This window comes from Bos javanicus, chromosome 3, assembly GCF_032452875.1.
Source record: "Bos javanicus breed banteng chromosome 3, ARS-OSU_banteng_1.0, whole genome shotgun sequence".
NCBI lineage: Eukaryota > Metazoa > Chordata > Mammalia > Artiodactyla > Bovidae > Bos > Bos javanicus.
In genome coordinates, this window is record NC_083870.1 from 81,750,070 (window position 1) to 81,764,873 (window position 14,804).

Sequence of the window (14,804 nt, forward strand, 5' to 3'; positions counted from 1 at the left end):
ACTCCAGTGTTCTTGACTGGAGAATCCCAGGGACGGGCGAGCCTGGTGGGCTGCTGTCTATGGGATCGCACAGAGTTGGACACGACTGACATGACTTAGCAGCAGCAGCAGCATGGGGTTCCAAATACAGAAAGGATACTTCCTGCTGAGGGATTAGATAAGACTGTGGCTAACATAGACTATATGCTCAAACTTAAGTAATGTGTTACCTGGTGGCTCAGACGGTAAAGAATCTGTCTGCAATGTGGGAGACCTGGGTTCGATCCCCGGGTTGGGAAGATCCCTGGAGGAGGGCATGGTGACCCTATCCAGTATTCTTGCCTGGAGAATCCCTAAGGACAGAGGAGCCTGGTGGGCTACAGTCTATGGGATCACAAAGAGTTGGACATGACTGAGCGACTAAGCCCAGTAGAGGGAGAGAGTGGGGACTGGCAAGGAAGGAAGGGCAACTCAGATGGAAGGAACAGCTTAGACAAAAGGCAGAAGCAGAAAAGCACAGGATATAGACAATGAAACAGAAAGTTGGCTGGAGACACGTAAAAGAGCAGTCTAAAGAGAAATAAGCTGGAAAGGTAGGATGAGCCAATTGCAGGGGGTTTGAACATGGCCTGATTTATCTTCCAGGACATAGGATCTCTATAGAGTAGCCAGTGCTTAGCATATGGTGGGTCTTAATTAATGCTACAACAGCCGCATAGCAGGAGCCTGTTCTCCAGCTGCACACAGGAAGTGGCCATCTGTACACGCAGGCAATTACAAACCTTCCAGATACTCTGCCCTGAACCCTGCAAGCACATCAAATACTCACCGTAAAAGGTCACCCAACAAACATCTCTGATCAATCCTGGCTCAGGCAGAATCAAATCCTCTAAATAAGATCCACTGGATGCAGTGTCAGGAAGGTCAGAAACTACCCTTTTTCACATCTTGAAGCATTTTTACCATGTGGAACTCTTTAGAAGAAGAAGGGAAAGGAAAGAGAGAGGCAAAAAAAAAAAAAAAAAACCTCTCCAGAAATAATAGAATTCCAAGTAATTAAATGTTAACTGATCACAAAGTTAACAGGGGATTTATTTTGGCCCCTGCCTCCTTCTGGTGATCTAAAAAGCAGTTGATTTCAAGGACAGCCATGCCAGGAGTAAACCTGGCGTTTCACGCCTCCCCTCCTCCACTTCCGCCCTGCGTGTCCCCACTGTGTACCTTTGTCGAGCTCACTTGAAATGTTCCATGATGAGGTAGGCACTAACTCAGCAGTGACTGACAACTCTGTTTCTGAAAATAAAGAGAAGGGAGGGGAGAAAGACAAGGGCATTATTAAATATAGTAACTTATGGACTGTTAGAAGCATTACAGGAGATTTCCAAAGGCCCTGCCTTCCGAGAGAGACCACGCAGTCCCATAGCTTATTAAACTTAAATATCTGCTCAGCCTGCCAGGCAGAGGCGCCTGTATTATAGAGGCTATCCAGACAAACATACTGGAGGCCAGATTTGAGGATTTTTTCCTTTAAAACACAGGCTTGAAAATTAAATACAAATATCTCATTGACAAAAAACCAAACCTGCAGAAATGACCAAACATGATCAAATACAAACTCTTCCTTTTCTTGTTGAAAGACCAGTCTTACGTTAATAAAGTCAATAGTCTTTCCATGAAACATGAGATCAACATTGCTCCTGATGCTGGTTTCATTTGTGTTTGTGAATTCACAGCATTTCTCTTAATAGACAAATTGGTTTCTTTATATTGAAACCTTCAGTCAAGACAAATGGAAGCTAAGGATTTTAATATGGAGAGTAATTTGTGGAAACCAAAATTCAAAGATAACTTTAAAAACCACCATAAATTAAAGCAAACATGCAAATCCAAAATATTAAGGACATGATACACTATGAAAATTTTCAAACTCTTTATGATATACTGTAGTATACAAACAATGCTTTTATTAAAACCCATGACACATCCTACTAGCACATTTTAATAGGATTGCATTAATCTCCCCTTAGGCCATGTACACACACACACACACACACACATCTATTACAGAGCTTTTGTGCTAGGTAGGATCTCAGAAAGCCCAGAGACTGGGTCATTAGATCTATGGCACCCATGCTATCACATCTGCTTTCTTCAGATATCATTGATCAATTATGGATCCTTTTGCCTATAAACCTGGGATCTGCCTTACAGCCTTTCAACACGGTTCTTTTAGGTAGCCACTGAAAACGGATCTGTGTTAGAATGCAAGGCAGAGGAAGAACTAGTATTTAAACCTAGGTCTGTCTGACTCTACCACCCACACACCTCCTGCCAGCCCATGCTGCCCAGTTGTTAAGTCTGAAACCTGACTTGTTTTTCACCTTACTTCTCTCTGGCTTTACCCTTTCACCAAGATAAGCACACTCTTCTACATTTCCTTATTTACTGATGGAGGCCATCTGCCACATGGCCATAGAAGCCGCATGCCGTCATCAGTGAGCTTTGCCAAGGACAGGATGTTTACCCACGGAAACCTTGCAGAGGCCACTTCTAGCTTGTCTACTGAGTCTCTAATCAACCTGCCATGCACAGCAGAGACAAAGGGGTTGTTTGGTTTGTGCAGACCTTCTTGGCTTTCTTCTTCCCCTGTCCAGGTGGGAAAGAAAACAGGTGGGAAAGAAAGTAGACAAGCCACACAAAACCTACCCACCCCAAAAGGCCCCGGTCACCTCCCACATCCTGAGCCAACAACAGCATGCATTCTTTTCAGGGGAACCGAAGTCAGATGGGCAGTAAGGCTGGGATCTTACAGCAAACAGAATTCCAAAATATGAAGCCAAAAAGGAAAATTTGCCCAAGTAAGAAAACTGCTTAATAGAAAACCACTGGAGAAGGCAGTGCTCCTGTTATCAACCACTTGTCCTAGAAATGGGTGTTTCATGAAGGTGATTTTACCAGGAAGTGCTAATTGTCTACATTCTAGAGGCCTCCACGTGTGACTCCAACCACAACTCCACTCTGACCCCTCTGCTGCTGCCACCCACTTTGGCTCTTTGAATAAAGGCCCCTTGTTTGCAGTATTTTGGACCATTGTGGTTCCTCTTATAAAAAGGCTCATCAAGCACTCCAGTACCCAGACTTCAGGGAGCTTGGGAATAGAAGCATGGCAGCCACAGCAGCCACTCAGGCAAAGAAGCAAAGGGTGGGGAAGTGGTGGGATTAAGACAGATCTTGACAGCATTTACATTCAATATTTTCATAGCTTCATCTTACTGCTGCTCACAGCTAAATTGCCAGAAACATAGGTTTCATTTTACAGTATTAATTTTATAGAAAGTAAGCTATATGTCATTTGGTTTTTCTAGCCTGAATTTGAATTGCTGATTGAATATAATTTGAGACTGATGACAAATGAATAGATTCTTGGCACTGCTAACAGTAAAACTGTTCCCCCACGTGTCCCTGGACACTAATTACCACTCAGTTCTTGTGCTACAGAAAAGATAATTTCAATTCATAACCTCATTAATTGATTGTGATGATTCTGAGGAATTTTGTTCTCAGCTTCAAGATCTATTCCTTGAGATAACCACATGTTCAGCTCTTCAGATAAAATGATAATAAAAACAGATAAAATAGTTTTAAATATGAATATTCTCCCTGACAAATATTATCTTCTTAGGCTACTTTTTTTTTTTTTAAGTAAGGCTGGATTATTTAATGTGAAAAGTTTAATGTTAGTAATTGTCCCTCACAAAAATGATGTTTAATAAGCTTCCCCCTCACCTCCTGAAAAGAAGACTGAATCTTAAGTGAGAAAAATTGAGCACATCTTGATTTAAGCAGCCTTGATTCCAAGGTCAGCAGCAGCCTTAGAGAGATGTGACCACCAGTCTTGACCCTACGGGACCTCCAGTGATGGATTCAGTTCCTCTCTTACTCTCTTTACTGTGGCAAAAGGATGAGATATTTAATACCAGACTAGCAGCCTCTCTTTGAGTAACATCACCGTGATAATAGCAAATTCGTACATGCCAACTAGGAGACAGTAGAATTTTTAATGAAAATACACACCTACATTAAAATACTAATTTCTGCCACTATTAGTAATGTTGTGATCAGGACCAAGTTACTTAACATCTTTTGACCACTATTTTCTCATCTGAAAAATGGGGACAATACAAGCCATCTCATAGGAAATGTGGTAAGGACTAGAGCAGATTATCAACCAAAGGGGTCCTGCACCCAAGAGGGTGCCCAGCATAGAGTGGATACTTAAGATCTTTCATGCCTTTCCCTCTGTCTAGAAAGGCGGATGAACATACTCTGCATGGATATACTCCAGTTTAGTGGCTGTGTCACTGTCTCAGTTTGAAATAACACATTTGCTGTACTTTAAGAAAGACTCTATTTTGCATGCCTTACTAATCCAAGATGATCTTTTCATTTTGTGAGGTTTTCCTGAATCAGTCACCAGTTCTTTTAGAACATCAGTGTTTTTATGTGGTTTTATCCAATTTAGGCAAATCCAGCATGTTTGAGAAAACTCCATCCCTTATCTTTCCTGACCTCTGCAGGAGGGCAAGCCATTCTTCTCCGGAGTTGATCAATAGGAGCTATTATCTTTGCAGTTTCACTGATGAGTGACTTTTTGGCACCGATTCTGCAAACCATAAGGTTTTGGTATTTAAGCCTGAACAGTGGGAGTGTTATTTGGAGCAAAGGAAAAAAAATAATAAGCCTTGAATCCTTCTCATTGATAAAAGCCTGTGCTCTCCACAAGGATTACTGGTTCATCTCAGCAGTTGGCAGGGAGCGACCCCATGTTCACAGGATGCACAAGCTCTTCCAAGAAGCCCCCAGCCACGCCACATCCTGTATCCTGATCCAGTGACAAGTTGAGGTTACACAGGCACAAACCAGCATTCTCACGAGACTGGTGGCCAGCCCAGTGTCACAAAGGCCAAGTGTGAGGGAACAAGTGGCTATCCGAGGGCCTTTTCTGGCCAGTGACACTGAGTTTACAGTGTGATAGCTGGGTGGCCTTAGAGGCCAAAGACTTATTTAGCAAGCTATGTGTTTCGTTTTTTGCAGGTTTTTTGCTGCTTGTGTGTCACAGTTTAATAACCAACCACTCTGGGGCTTCCCCCTGCCCAGAGTTCACAAATTTATAACTTTTTGAAAGGGGTACACATTTTAATGTGACAATCCATATGTGGGTCCTTCTCTCCTTAGATATAAAACTGAAGTGTCATGTAGTGTTATTTTCAGTATTCTCATTTCTTACAAGTTCAACTAGGTCATGACTCAAGCCTAAGGATTTCTGGAAGTATCCTTACAGGGAACCTTGGAGGATTTGCAGTTACAAAGACAAGAGACCCAGGCAATAGCTCCATCTTCAACAGGAACAATTCCACATTTCTCTGCATTACATACTCAGGTGTATGGAAAAGGCACCAATGATTTAAACAAAAGATTTTTTAATCCTCTTATCTGATACAACTTCCTCATCTGACAGATGAAGCAGATTAGGCCCATAGCAGTCTAGAGACTTGGCCAAAATCACAGTTCAAGATAGATACAGCCTTAGAAATGGCTTGGGAATAAATGCATGCTTCAATAAAATAAATTTTAAAAACAGAAATAAATGCATACTGCCTTCTCATTGCTCTCCATCTTCCCTTGACTGTGCCCGTAAGAATGATACGTCTCCTTAGAAACTGAGTTGAGAGAGATGCACAGGGAATTTCCAAATAGCCAGTGTCAGTCACACAAAAGGGGTACACTGTCTTCTGTGGGAAAAGAAGGCTTCTGTCTGTGATCATTTGGGGGAAGAAAGTGGGAAGGAGACTTCAAAATCTCCGGTATGAAGTGTCAGTTTACACACAACATTCTTGGCCTTGATTCCTTCCTCCCACCAGCACCTCAGTGGAGAAGCCCACAGCCAGGTATGTCAGCTCCACCAAAGCAAAGTCACACTCTGCTCTCCTTAGACAGGCAGGCAGGCCACATCCCCCAACAGCTCTGGGGTTAGTCAGCCTGAGCATTACTCCAGCCCTCAGTTCACAATCATCCCACATCTAGGGTCCTGCACGAGGGGCCCCTCCACTCTGGGAGAGGAAATTCAGAGTCTCCCTCACCCAGTGTGAGATACGCAGGGGTGGAGAGTTACTATGCTCAGTGTCTACAATGACCTAATCCTCAGTGACCTTAAATTTGGATGTCTAATGCAATCTTCAAAACAATTTACCAGTACAGTCACAAAGAAAGAAGGCACAATCCTACAGCCTTAAACTGTTCCAATACCCATCGATACCATCTACACATTTTTAATAAAATCTATAAAGACCTCGTAAATGGCACAATTATGGCTCATGTGGCAGTCATTAATCTGTTGAAGAGAAATTTAAAATATACCAAATTCTGTAGTATTATTCATATTCTTAGACATAGAGAATTTCAAAAACAAAAAAAAAGTTGTCCAGGACAGTTGTCCACTGTCCTCTCAGTGTCTGAGAAGCTGACATTCAAGAGATCTTCTCAACAATTCCATAAGGTAGGTACTGTTATTAACTTCATTCCAAGATTGGAAAGCCTGAGGTAGAAATCAGGGCACCTGTCTACTCAGTGTGCTGGGGAGGGGTGGGAATTGTGGTCAAACCCAGGCAGTCTGACAGCAGAGTTAGCGTCTCCAATTAAGCCAAAACGGGGGCGGGGGGGTGGTGGGGGGCGGTAATGCCAAAAGACATAACCGCTTGCTCTCTAGCTTAAGCCCTCTTCTGCTCCAGAGGACCCCTGTGAACTCCAAGTTCATCAGAACTTAGTTTGACAAGCAGTACCAGAGGCCACACTCCTCCCCATCAATGCTTGGCTGCCTAATTCTAAAACCCCCCAACGTGGTGAGAGACACAGAGGGAAGAGAGAAGATACTTTCTGAATCACACTTAAATGCCTTTTTTCCTTTGGAAATATTATTTCCTTCTTTAAATCTGTTGAATTAATACTATGGATCATATGTAGTTCTTGTATTTAAAGGAATTATGTTACACAAAGCACCATAATGACACACATCTTCTTCAAAATGAATACACATATTTTTGAAAATTACCTTACTTAAAAACTACCATAGTTGGGGTCTCTTCCATGGGACTTTAGAGATTCTCTCACTCATTCATCCATTCATTCAATACAAGTAACACTTTCTAGGCATAAGAACCGGGATAAAAGTTTGGCCTGGTCCATAACATTTTTCAAAAACTTCCAGTCTCTTGGGAGGGGAGGGCAGTGTGCTAAGTCATTTCAGTCATGTCCGACTCTTCACAACCACATGGACTGTAGCCCACCAGGCTCATCTGTCTATGGGATTCTCCAGGCAAGAATACGGGAGTGGGTGGCCATTTCCTTCTCTGGGCATCCTCCCAACCCAGGGATCGAACCTGCACCTGTTACATCTCCTGAACTGGCAGGCATGTTCTTTACCACAGAAATGGACAGATAGGGACTCCTCTTCCCACAAGTCATTACCCACACCCCCACCACAACTAGGCAAAAAACATCAAGAGTATTGAGTAAAAATCCACAAGAAAAAATATAATGTATAGCTGATAACTGAAAGGAAAGGACATTCTCAGGTGTCAAAAAAGAAGAAAACAGTTCAGTAGAAGCTGACGGAGAAGATACCTATAAACACAGGTCCCTCAGGCTAGGGGTTGCATTAGCAATACTCATTGGCCAACCTGTGGCCAGAGGGAGATCTGCGTTCTTGCCTAAAGCCTTTATGAGAGCCTGGGAGATCTCCCCACTCTGAGGGAGGGGCTTGAAATACTTCCACCAATAGCCAGAGAAGTTGCTAGGGTGCTTGAGTCCACCTAGGACTTGGCTAGGATAGGGAAAAATGTCCCCACAAGAAATCAAAAGGGTGTGTAAAAACCAAAGAGGTCACATGTACTTTTCACCCAGTTTTTCTCCAATTAAACTTATGTATTCTGTTCAATTCAGTTTTTGTTTAGTTGCTCAGTCATGTCTAACTCTGTGACCCCATGGATGCAGCATGCCAGGCTTCCCTGTCCATCACCAACTCCCGGAGCTTACTCAAACACATGTCCATTGAGTCAGTGATACCATCCAATCATCTCATCCTCTGTCGTAACCTTCTCCTCCTGCCTTCAATCTTTCCCAGCATCAGGGTCTTTTCCAGTGAGCCAGATCTTCACATCAGGTGGCCAGAGGATTGGAGTTTCAGTTTCAGCATCAGTCCTTCCAGTGAATATTAAGAACTGATTTCCTTTAGGATGGACTGGTTGGATCTCCTTGCAGTCTAAGGGACTCTCAAGAGTCTTCTCCAACAGCACAATTCAACAGCATAAATTCTTTGGTGCTCAGCTTTCTTTATAGTCCAACTCTCACATCCATATATGACTACTGGGGAAACCAAAGCCTTGACTAGATGGACCTTTGTTGGCAAAGTAATATCTATGCTTTTTAATATGCTGTCTAGGTTGGTCATAACTTTTCTTCCAAGGAGCAAGCGTCTTTTAATTTCATGGCTGCAGTTACCATCCTCAGTGATTTTGGAGCCCAAAAGATAAAGTCTGTCACTGTTTCCATTGTTTCCCCATCCATTTACCATGAAGTGATGGGACTGGAGGCCATGATCTTAGTTTTCTGAATGTTGAGTTTTAAGCCAACTTTTTCATTCTCCCCTTTCAATTTCATAAAGAGGCTCTTTAGTTCTTCTTCACTTTCTGCCATAAGGGTGGTGTTATCTGCATATCTGAGGTTATTGATATTTCTCCTGGCAATCTTACTTCCAGCTTGGGCTTCATCCAGTCTAGCATTTCTCATTATGTACTCTGCATATAAGTTAAATAATCAGGGTGACAATATACAGCCTTGACGTACTGCTTTCCCTATTTGGAACCAGTCTGTTGTTCCATGTCCAGTTCTAATTGTTGCTTCTTGACCTGAATACAGATTTCTCAGGAGGCAGGTAAAGTGGTCTGGTATTCCCATCTCTTGAAGAGTTTTCCACAGTTTGTTGTGATCCACACAGTCAAAGGCTTTGGCATAGTCAATAAAGCAGAAGTAGGTGTTTCTCTGGAACTCTCTTCTTTTTTGATGATTCAATGGATGTTGGCAATTTGATCTCTGGTTCCTCTGCCTTTTCTAAATCCAGTTTGAACATCTGGAAGTTCATGGTTCACATACTGTTGAAGCCTGGCTTGGAGAATTTTGAGCATTACTTTACTAGCGTGTGAGATGAGTGCAATTGTGTGGTAGTTAGAACATTCTTTGGCATTGCCTTTCTTTGGGATTGGAACGAAAACTGACCTTTTGCAGTCTTGTGGCCACTGCTGAGTTTTCCACATTTGCTGGCATACTGAGTGTAGCACTTTCACAGCATCATCTTTTAGGATTTGAAATAGCTCAACTGGAATTCCATCACCTCCACAAGCTTTGACTGCAGTGATGCTTCCTAAGGCCCACTTGACTTTGCATTCCTGAATATCTGGCTCTAGGTGAGTGATCACACCATCATGGTTATATGGGTCATGAAGCTCTTTTTTGTATAGTTCTTCTGTGTATTCTTGCCACCTCTTCTTAATATCTTCTGCTTTTGTTTGGTCCATACCATTTCTGCCCTTTATTGTGCACATCTTTGGATGAAATGTTCCCTTGGTATCTCTAATTTTCTTGAAGAGATTGCTAGTCTTTTCCATTCTATTGTTTTCCTCCATTTCTTTGCATTGATCACTGAGGAAGGCTTTCTTATCTCTCCTTGCTATTCTTTGGAACTCTGCATTCAGATGCTTATATCTTTCCTTTTCTCCTTTGCCTTTCACATCTTTTCTCTTCTCAGCTATTTGTAAGGCCTCCTCGGACAACCATTTTGTCTCTCTTCATTTCTTTTTCTTGGGGATGGTCTTGATTGCTGCCTCCTGTACAATGTCACAAACCTCTGTTCATAGTTCTTCAGGCACTCTATCAGATGTAATCCCTTGAATATATTTGTCATTCCTACTGTATAATCGTAAGGGATTTGATTTAGGTTGTACCTGAATGGTCTAGTGGTTTTCCCTATTTTCTTCAATTTCAGTCTGAATTTGGCAATAAGGAGTTCATGATCTGAGCCACAGTCAGCTCCTGGTCTTGTTTTTGCTGACTGTATAGAGCTTTTCCATCTTTGGCTGCAAAGAATATAATCAATCTGATTTCTGTATTGACCATCTGGTGATGTCCATGTGTAGAGTCTTCTCTTGTGTTGTTGGAAGAGGGTGTTTGCCATGACCAATGTGTTCTCCTGGCAAAACTCTGTTAGCCTTTGCCCTGCTTCATTTTGTACTCCAAGGCCAAATTTGCCTGTTACTCCATGTATCTCGACTTCCTACTTTTGCATTCCAGTCCCCTATAATGAAAAGGACATCTCTTTTGGGTGTTAGTTCTAGAAGGTCCTGTAGGTCTTCTTAGAACCATTCAACTTCAGCTTCTTCAGCATTACTGGGTAGCGTCATAAACTTGGATTACTGTGATATGAATGGTTTGCCTTCGAAATGAACAGAGATCATTCTCATTTTTGAGATTGCATCCAAGTACTGCATTTCAGACTCTTTGGTTGACTATGATGGCTATTCCATTTCTCCTAAGGGATTCCTGCCCACAGTAGTAGATATAATGGTCCTGTGAGTTAAATTCACCCATTCCAGTCCATTTTAGTTTGCTGATTCCTAAAATGTTGACATTCACTCTTGCCATCTCCTGTTTGACCACTTCCAATTTGCCTTGATTCATGGACCTAACATTCCAGGTTCCTATGCAATATTGCTCTCTACAGCATTGGACTTTGCTTCCATCACCAGTTACATTCACAATTGCGTGTTGTTTTTGCTTTGGCTTCTTCTCTTCATTCTTTCTGGTGTTATTTCTCCATTGATCTCCCATAGCATATTGGGCACCTACCAATCTGGGGAGTTCATCTTTCAGTATCCTATCTTTTTGCCTTTTCATACTGTTTACGGGTTCTGAAGGCAAGAATACTGAAGTGGTTTGCCGTTCCCTTCTCCAGTGGACCACGTTTTATGTATTCATGTTTTCAAAACTTAGAATTTGGAACTTCCCTGGTGATCCAGTGGTTAAGACTCTTCACAGGGCCTGGGTTCAATCCCTAGTAAGCGAACTAGATCACAGATGATGCAACTGGAAAAAAAAGACTCTACATGCATAACTCAAAAGGTCATGCATGCTGCAAGGAAGATCAAAGATCCTGTGTGACACAACTAAGACCCAGCATGGCCAAATAAGAAAAATAATTAAACATTTAAAAAATAAATTTAAAAAACCTGAAATTTCACATTGTTACAATAAATGTGTACAGTACTCTGTAATTTCATTACAACTATAGACTTGTATAACTATCACTGCAATCAAGATGCAGAGCTATGTCGTTACTGCAAAGATCTCCCTCGTGCTACCCCTTTAAGAGCCACCCTCATCCCTCACTCCTAACCATTTCTAATCCCTGGCAACCACTAATCTGGTCCTCATCTCTATAATTCCTTTGTTTCAAGAATGTGATATAAACAGACTCACACAAGGCCTTGAGAGCCACCCAATTTCTTGTGTGTATCAATGGAATATTCTTTTTATACTGCTGAGTAGTATTTCACTGCTCAGATATACTCCCACACTGTAACCATTCACCTTGGACATTTAGTTGTTGCCATTTTCTTCCTGTTAAAAATAAAACTGTTTCAAACACACTTGTAGCCTTTTGTGCTGATTTTTTTGTATTTTAGTAAGAGCCAGGAGAAATATCAATAACCTCAGATATGCAGATAACACCACCCTTATGGCAGAAAGTGAAGAGGAACTAAAAAGCCTCTTGATGAAAGTGAAAGTGGAGAGTGAAAAGGTTGGCTTAAAGCTCAACATTCAGAAAACGAAGATCATGGCATCTGGTCCCATCACTTCATGGGAAATAGATGGGGAAACAATGTCAGACTTTATTTTGGGGGGCTCCAAAATCACTGCAGATGGTGACTGCAGCCATGAAATTAAAAGACGCTTGCTCCTTGGAAGGAAAGTTATGACCAACCTAGATAGCATATTCAAAAGCAGAGACATTACTTTGCCAACAAAGGTCCATCTAGTCAAAGCTATGGTTTTTCCAGTAGTCATGTATGGATGTGAGAGTTGGACTGTGAAGTAAGCTGAGCACCAAAGAATTGATGCTTTTGAACTATGGTGTTGGAGAAGACTCTTGAGAGTGCCTTGGACTGCAAGGAGATCCAACCAGTCCATTCTAAAGGAGATTGGTCTTGGGTGTTCTTTGGAAGGAATGATGCTAAAGCTGAAACTCCAGTACTTTGGCCACCTCATATGAAGAGCTGACTCATTGGAAAAGACTCTGATGCTGGGAGGGATTGGGGGCAGGAGGAGAAGGGGATGACAGAGGATGAGATGGCTGGATGGCATCACCGACTGGATGGATGTGAGTTTGAGTGAACTCTGGGAGTTGGTGATGGACAGCGAGGCCTGGCATGCTGCAGTTCATGGGGTCACAAAGCATCGGACACGACTGAACTGAACTGAACTGAAGAGGAAAATTGGATCTAGAACAAGGGGTTGCATGCAAGAGGCAATAATAAGCAAACACGTTAGAAAATGTGTTAAATAAGTTTGACTTAGCTCTAAACATAAATCTGTGATGAGAGGTACAATAGAGGTCATCAGAGGGTTCCAAGGCAGCAGTGAGGAATAGTACAACCTCCAGGTTGGGGACAGAAACCTGAAAAGGTCAGAATTAGTGAAAGACTGTTACAGTCTGAGAGGAGGCCTGCGTATTAGAAATATTACAGTACACTAAGGGACCTGCACATAAATCAACAATGTTCACTCTCAGTTGTAAAGAAGCAGCTTTCTTCAAGAAGGAAACAAATAGTGATGTCAAAATCCAAGGGCTTCTAGGTTTGTTTGTTTGGTTTTTTTCTGTAAAGAAAAAGGGAAACATCTCAACTAATCACTAGGAAGGCAGGTTCTTCCTGGGGCTAGTACAAAGTTATAAGAGAAACTTCCAGATGGCTCAAACCTTAATCTTCCCCAATGAGGAGTTCAAATGTACAGACCCAAAGTTAGTACTCCCTCATCCACCCATGGTGCCACTAGACTTCATGGATGCTTAGTGCAACAAAAGAGCTACTTTATTTCTGGCTTCAGAACAAGCTGGCAAAGACAGTTAAAAAAAAGAAGGAAGCATGTTGAAAAATGTTTAGCTTAGAAATTGGTCTTATCTTCCTAGAGAGGTTTTATTTCATTTCCTTTCGTGTGCTGCAAACACCTCAGATTTCGAATGACATCAACAAACCTCACTCTTTTCTTCTTGTTTCTACTTGACTGCTCTTCCTTATAGGCTTTTTCCCTCAAAAGCACCTCCTGGCAGTTTTTCCTTATCATCCTGCTGTGTCATCTGTCTTTGTCTTTTGGGGTTTGCCATTTATTTTCCCCCTTTGTATGGCCCACACACACTTTCATTTCATATTCTATCATCCTTTCTGTAATAGAAGTCTATTACTCTATAATTGTCCCTGGTCAATTCAGTCACCCACATCTCAAAAGAAACAAGGGATCCAAGGAAGATGCTTTCCTAGCTGCTATTCCATGACAGCCTGAGAGTTTCATTTTTTTTTTGCAAAACAAAGGAAGTCTTGGCTAAGTCCCATGCGCAATGGGAAGAAAATTAAGTTGCGCCGGGTGTTCCCTAAAGCCATAGTGTCAGTCAGTTCAGTCGCTCAGTCGTGTCCAACTCTTTGTGACCCCATTAATCGCAGCATGCCAGGCCTTCCTGTCCATCACCAACTCCCGGAGTTCACTCAGATTCACGTCCATCGAGTCAGTGATGCCATCCACCCATCTCATCCTCTGTCGTCCCCTTCTCCTCCTGCCCCCAATCCCTCCCAGCATCAGAGTCTTTTCCAATGAGTCAACTCTTCACATGAGGTGGTCAAAGTACTGGAGTTTCAGCTTTAGCATCATTCCTTCCAAAGAAATCCCAGGGCTGATCTCCTTCAGAATGGACTGGTTGGATCTCCTTGCAGTCCAAGGGACTCTCAAGAGTCTTCTCCAACACCACACTTCAAAAGCATCAATTCTTCGGCGCTCAGCCTTCTTCACAGTCCAACTCTCACATCCATACGTGACCACAGGAAAAACCATAGCCTTGACTAGACAGACCTTTGCTGGCAAAGTAATGTCTCTGCTTTTGAATATGCTATCTAGGTTGGTCATAACTTTGCTTCCAAGGAGTAAGTGTCTTTTAATTTCATGGCTGCAGTCACCATCTGCAGTGATTTTGGAGCCCCCCAAAATAAAGTCTGACATTGTTTCCCCATCTATTTCCCATGAAGTGATGGGACCAGATGCCATGATCTTCGTTTTCTGAATGTTGAGCTTTAAGCCAACTTTTTCACTCTCCACTTTCACTTTCATCAAGAGGCTTTTTAGTTCCTCTTCACCTTCTGCCATAAGGGTGGTGTTATCTGCATATCTGAGGTTATTAATATTTCTCCTGGCAATCTTGATTCCAGCTTGTGTTTCTTCCAGTCCAGCATTTCTCATAATGTACTCTGCATAGAAGTTAAATAAGCAGGGTGACAATATACAGCCTTAACATACTCCTTTTCCTATTTGGAACCAGTCTGTTGTTCCATGTCCAGTTCTAACTGTTGTTTCCTGACCTGCATACAAATTTCTCAAGAGGCAGATCAGGTGGTCTGGTATTCCCATCTCTTTCAGAGTTTTCCACAGTTTATTGTGATCCACACAGTCAAAGG

General features: G+C 42.2%; 1 protein-coding gene across 2 annotated transcripts in view; it reads right to left on the reverse strand.

Annotated features, from left to right (window-relative positions):
* ROR1 (receptor tyrosine kinase like orphan receptor 1) overlaps window positions 1-14,804 on the reverse strand; it is a 467,486-nt gene that overhangs the window by 204,898 nt on the left and 247,784 nt on the right. For both annotated transcript variants that reach the window (XM_061411731.1, XM_061411730.1), the window contains exon 2: window positions 1,201-1,272. In XM_061411731.1, coding sequence (XP_061267715.1) covers window positions 1,201-1,272 — 72 coding nt within the window. The remainder of the gene's footprint in view (window positions 1-1,200; window positions 1,273-14,804) is intronic.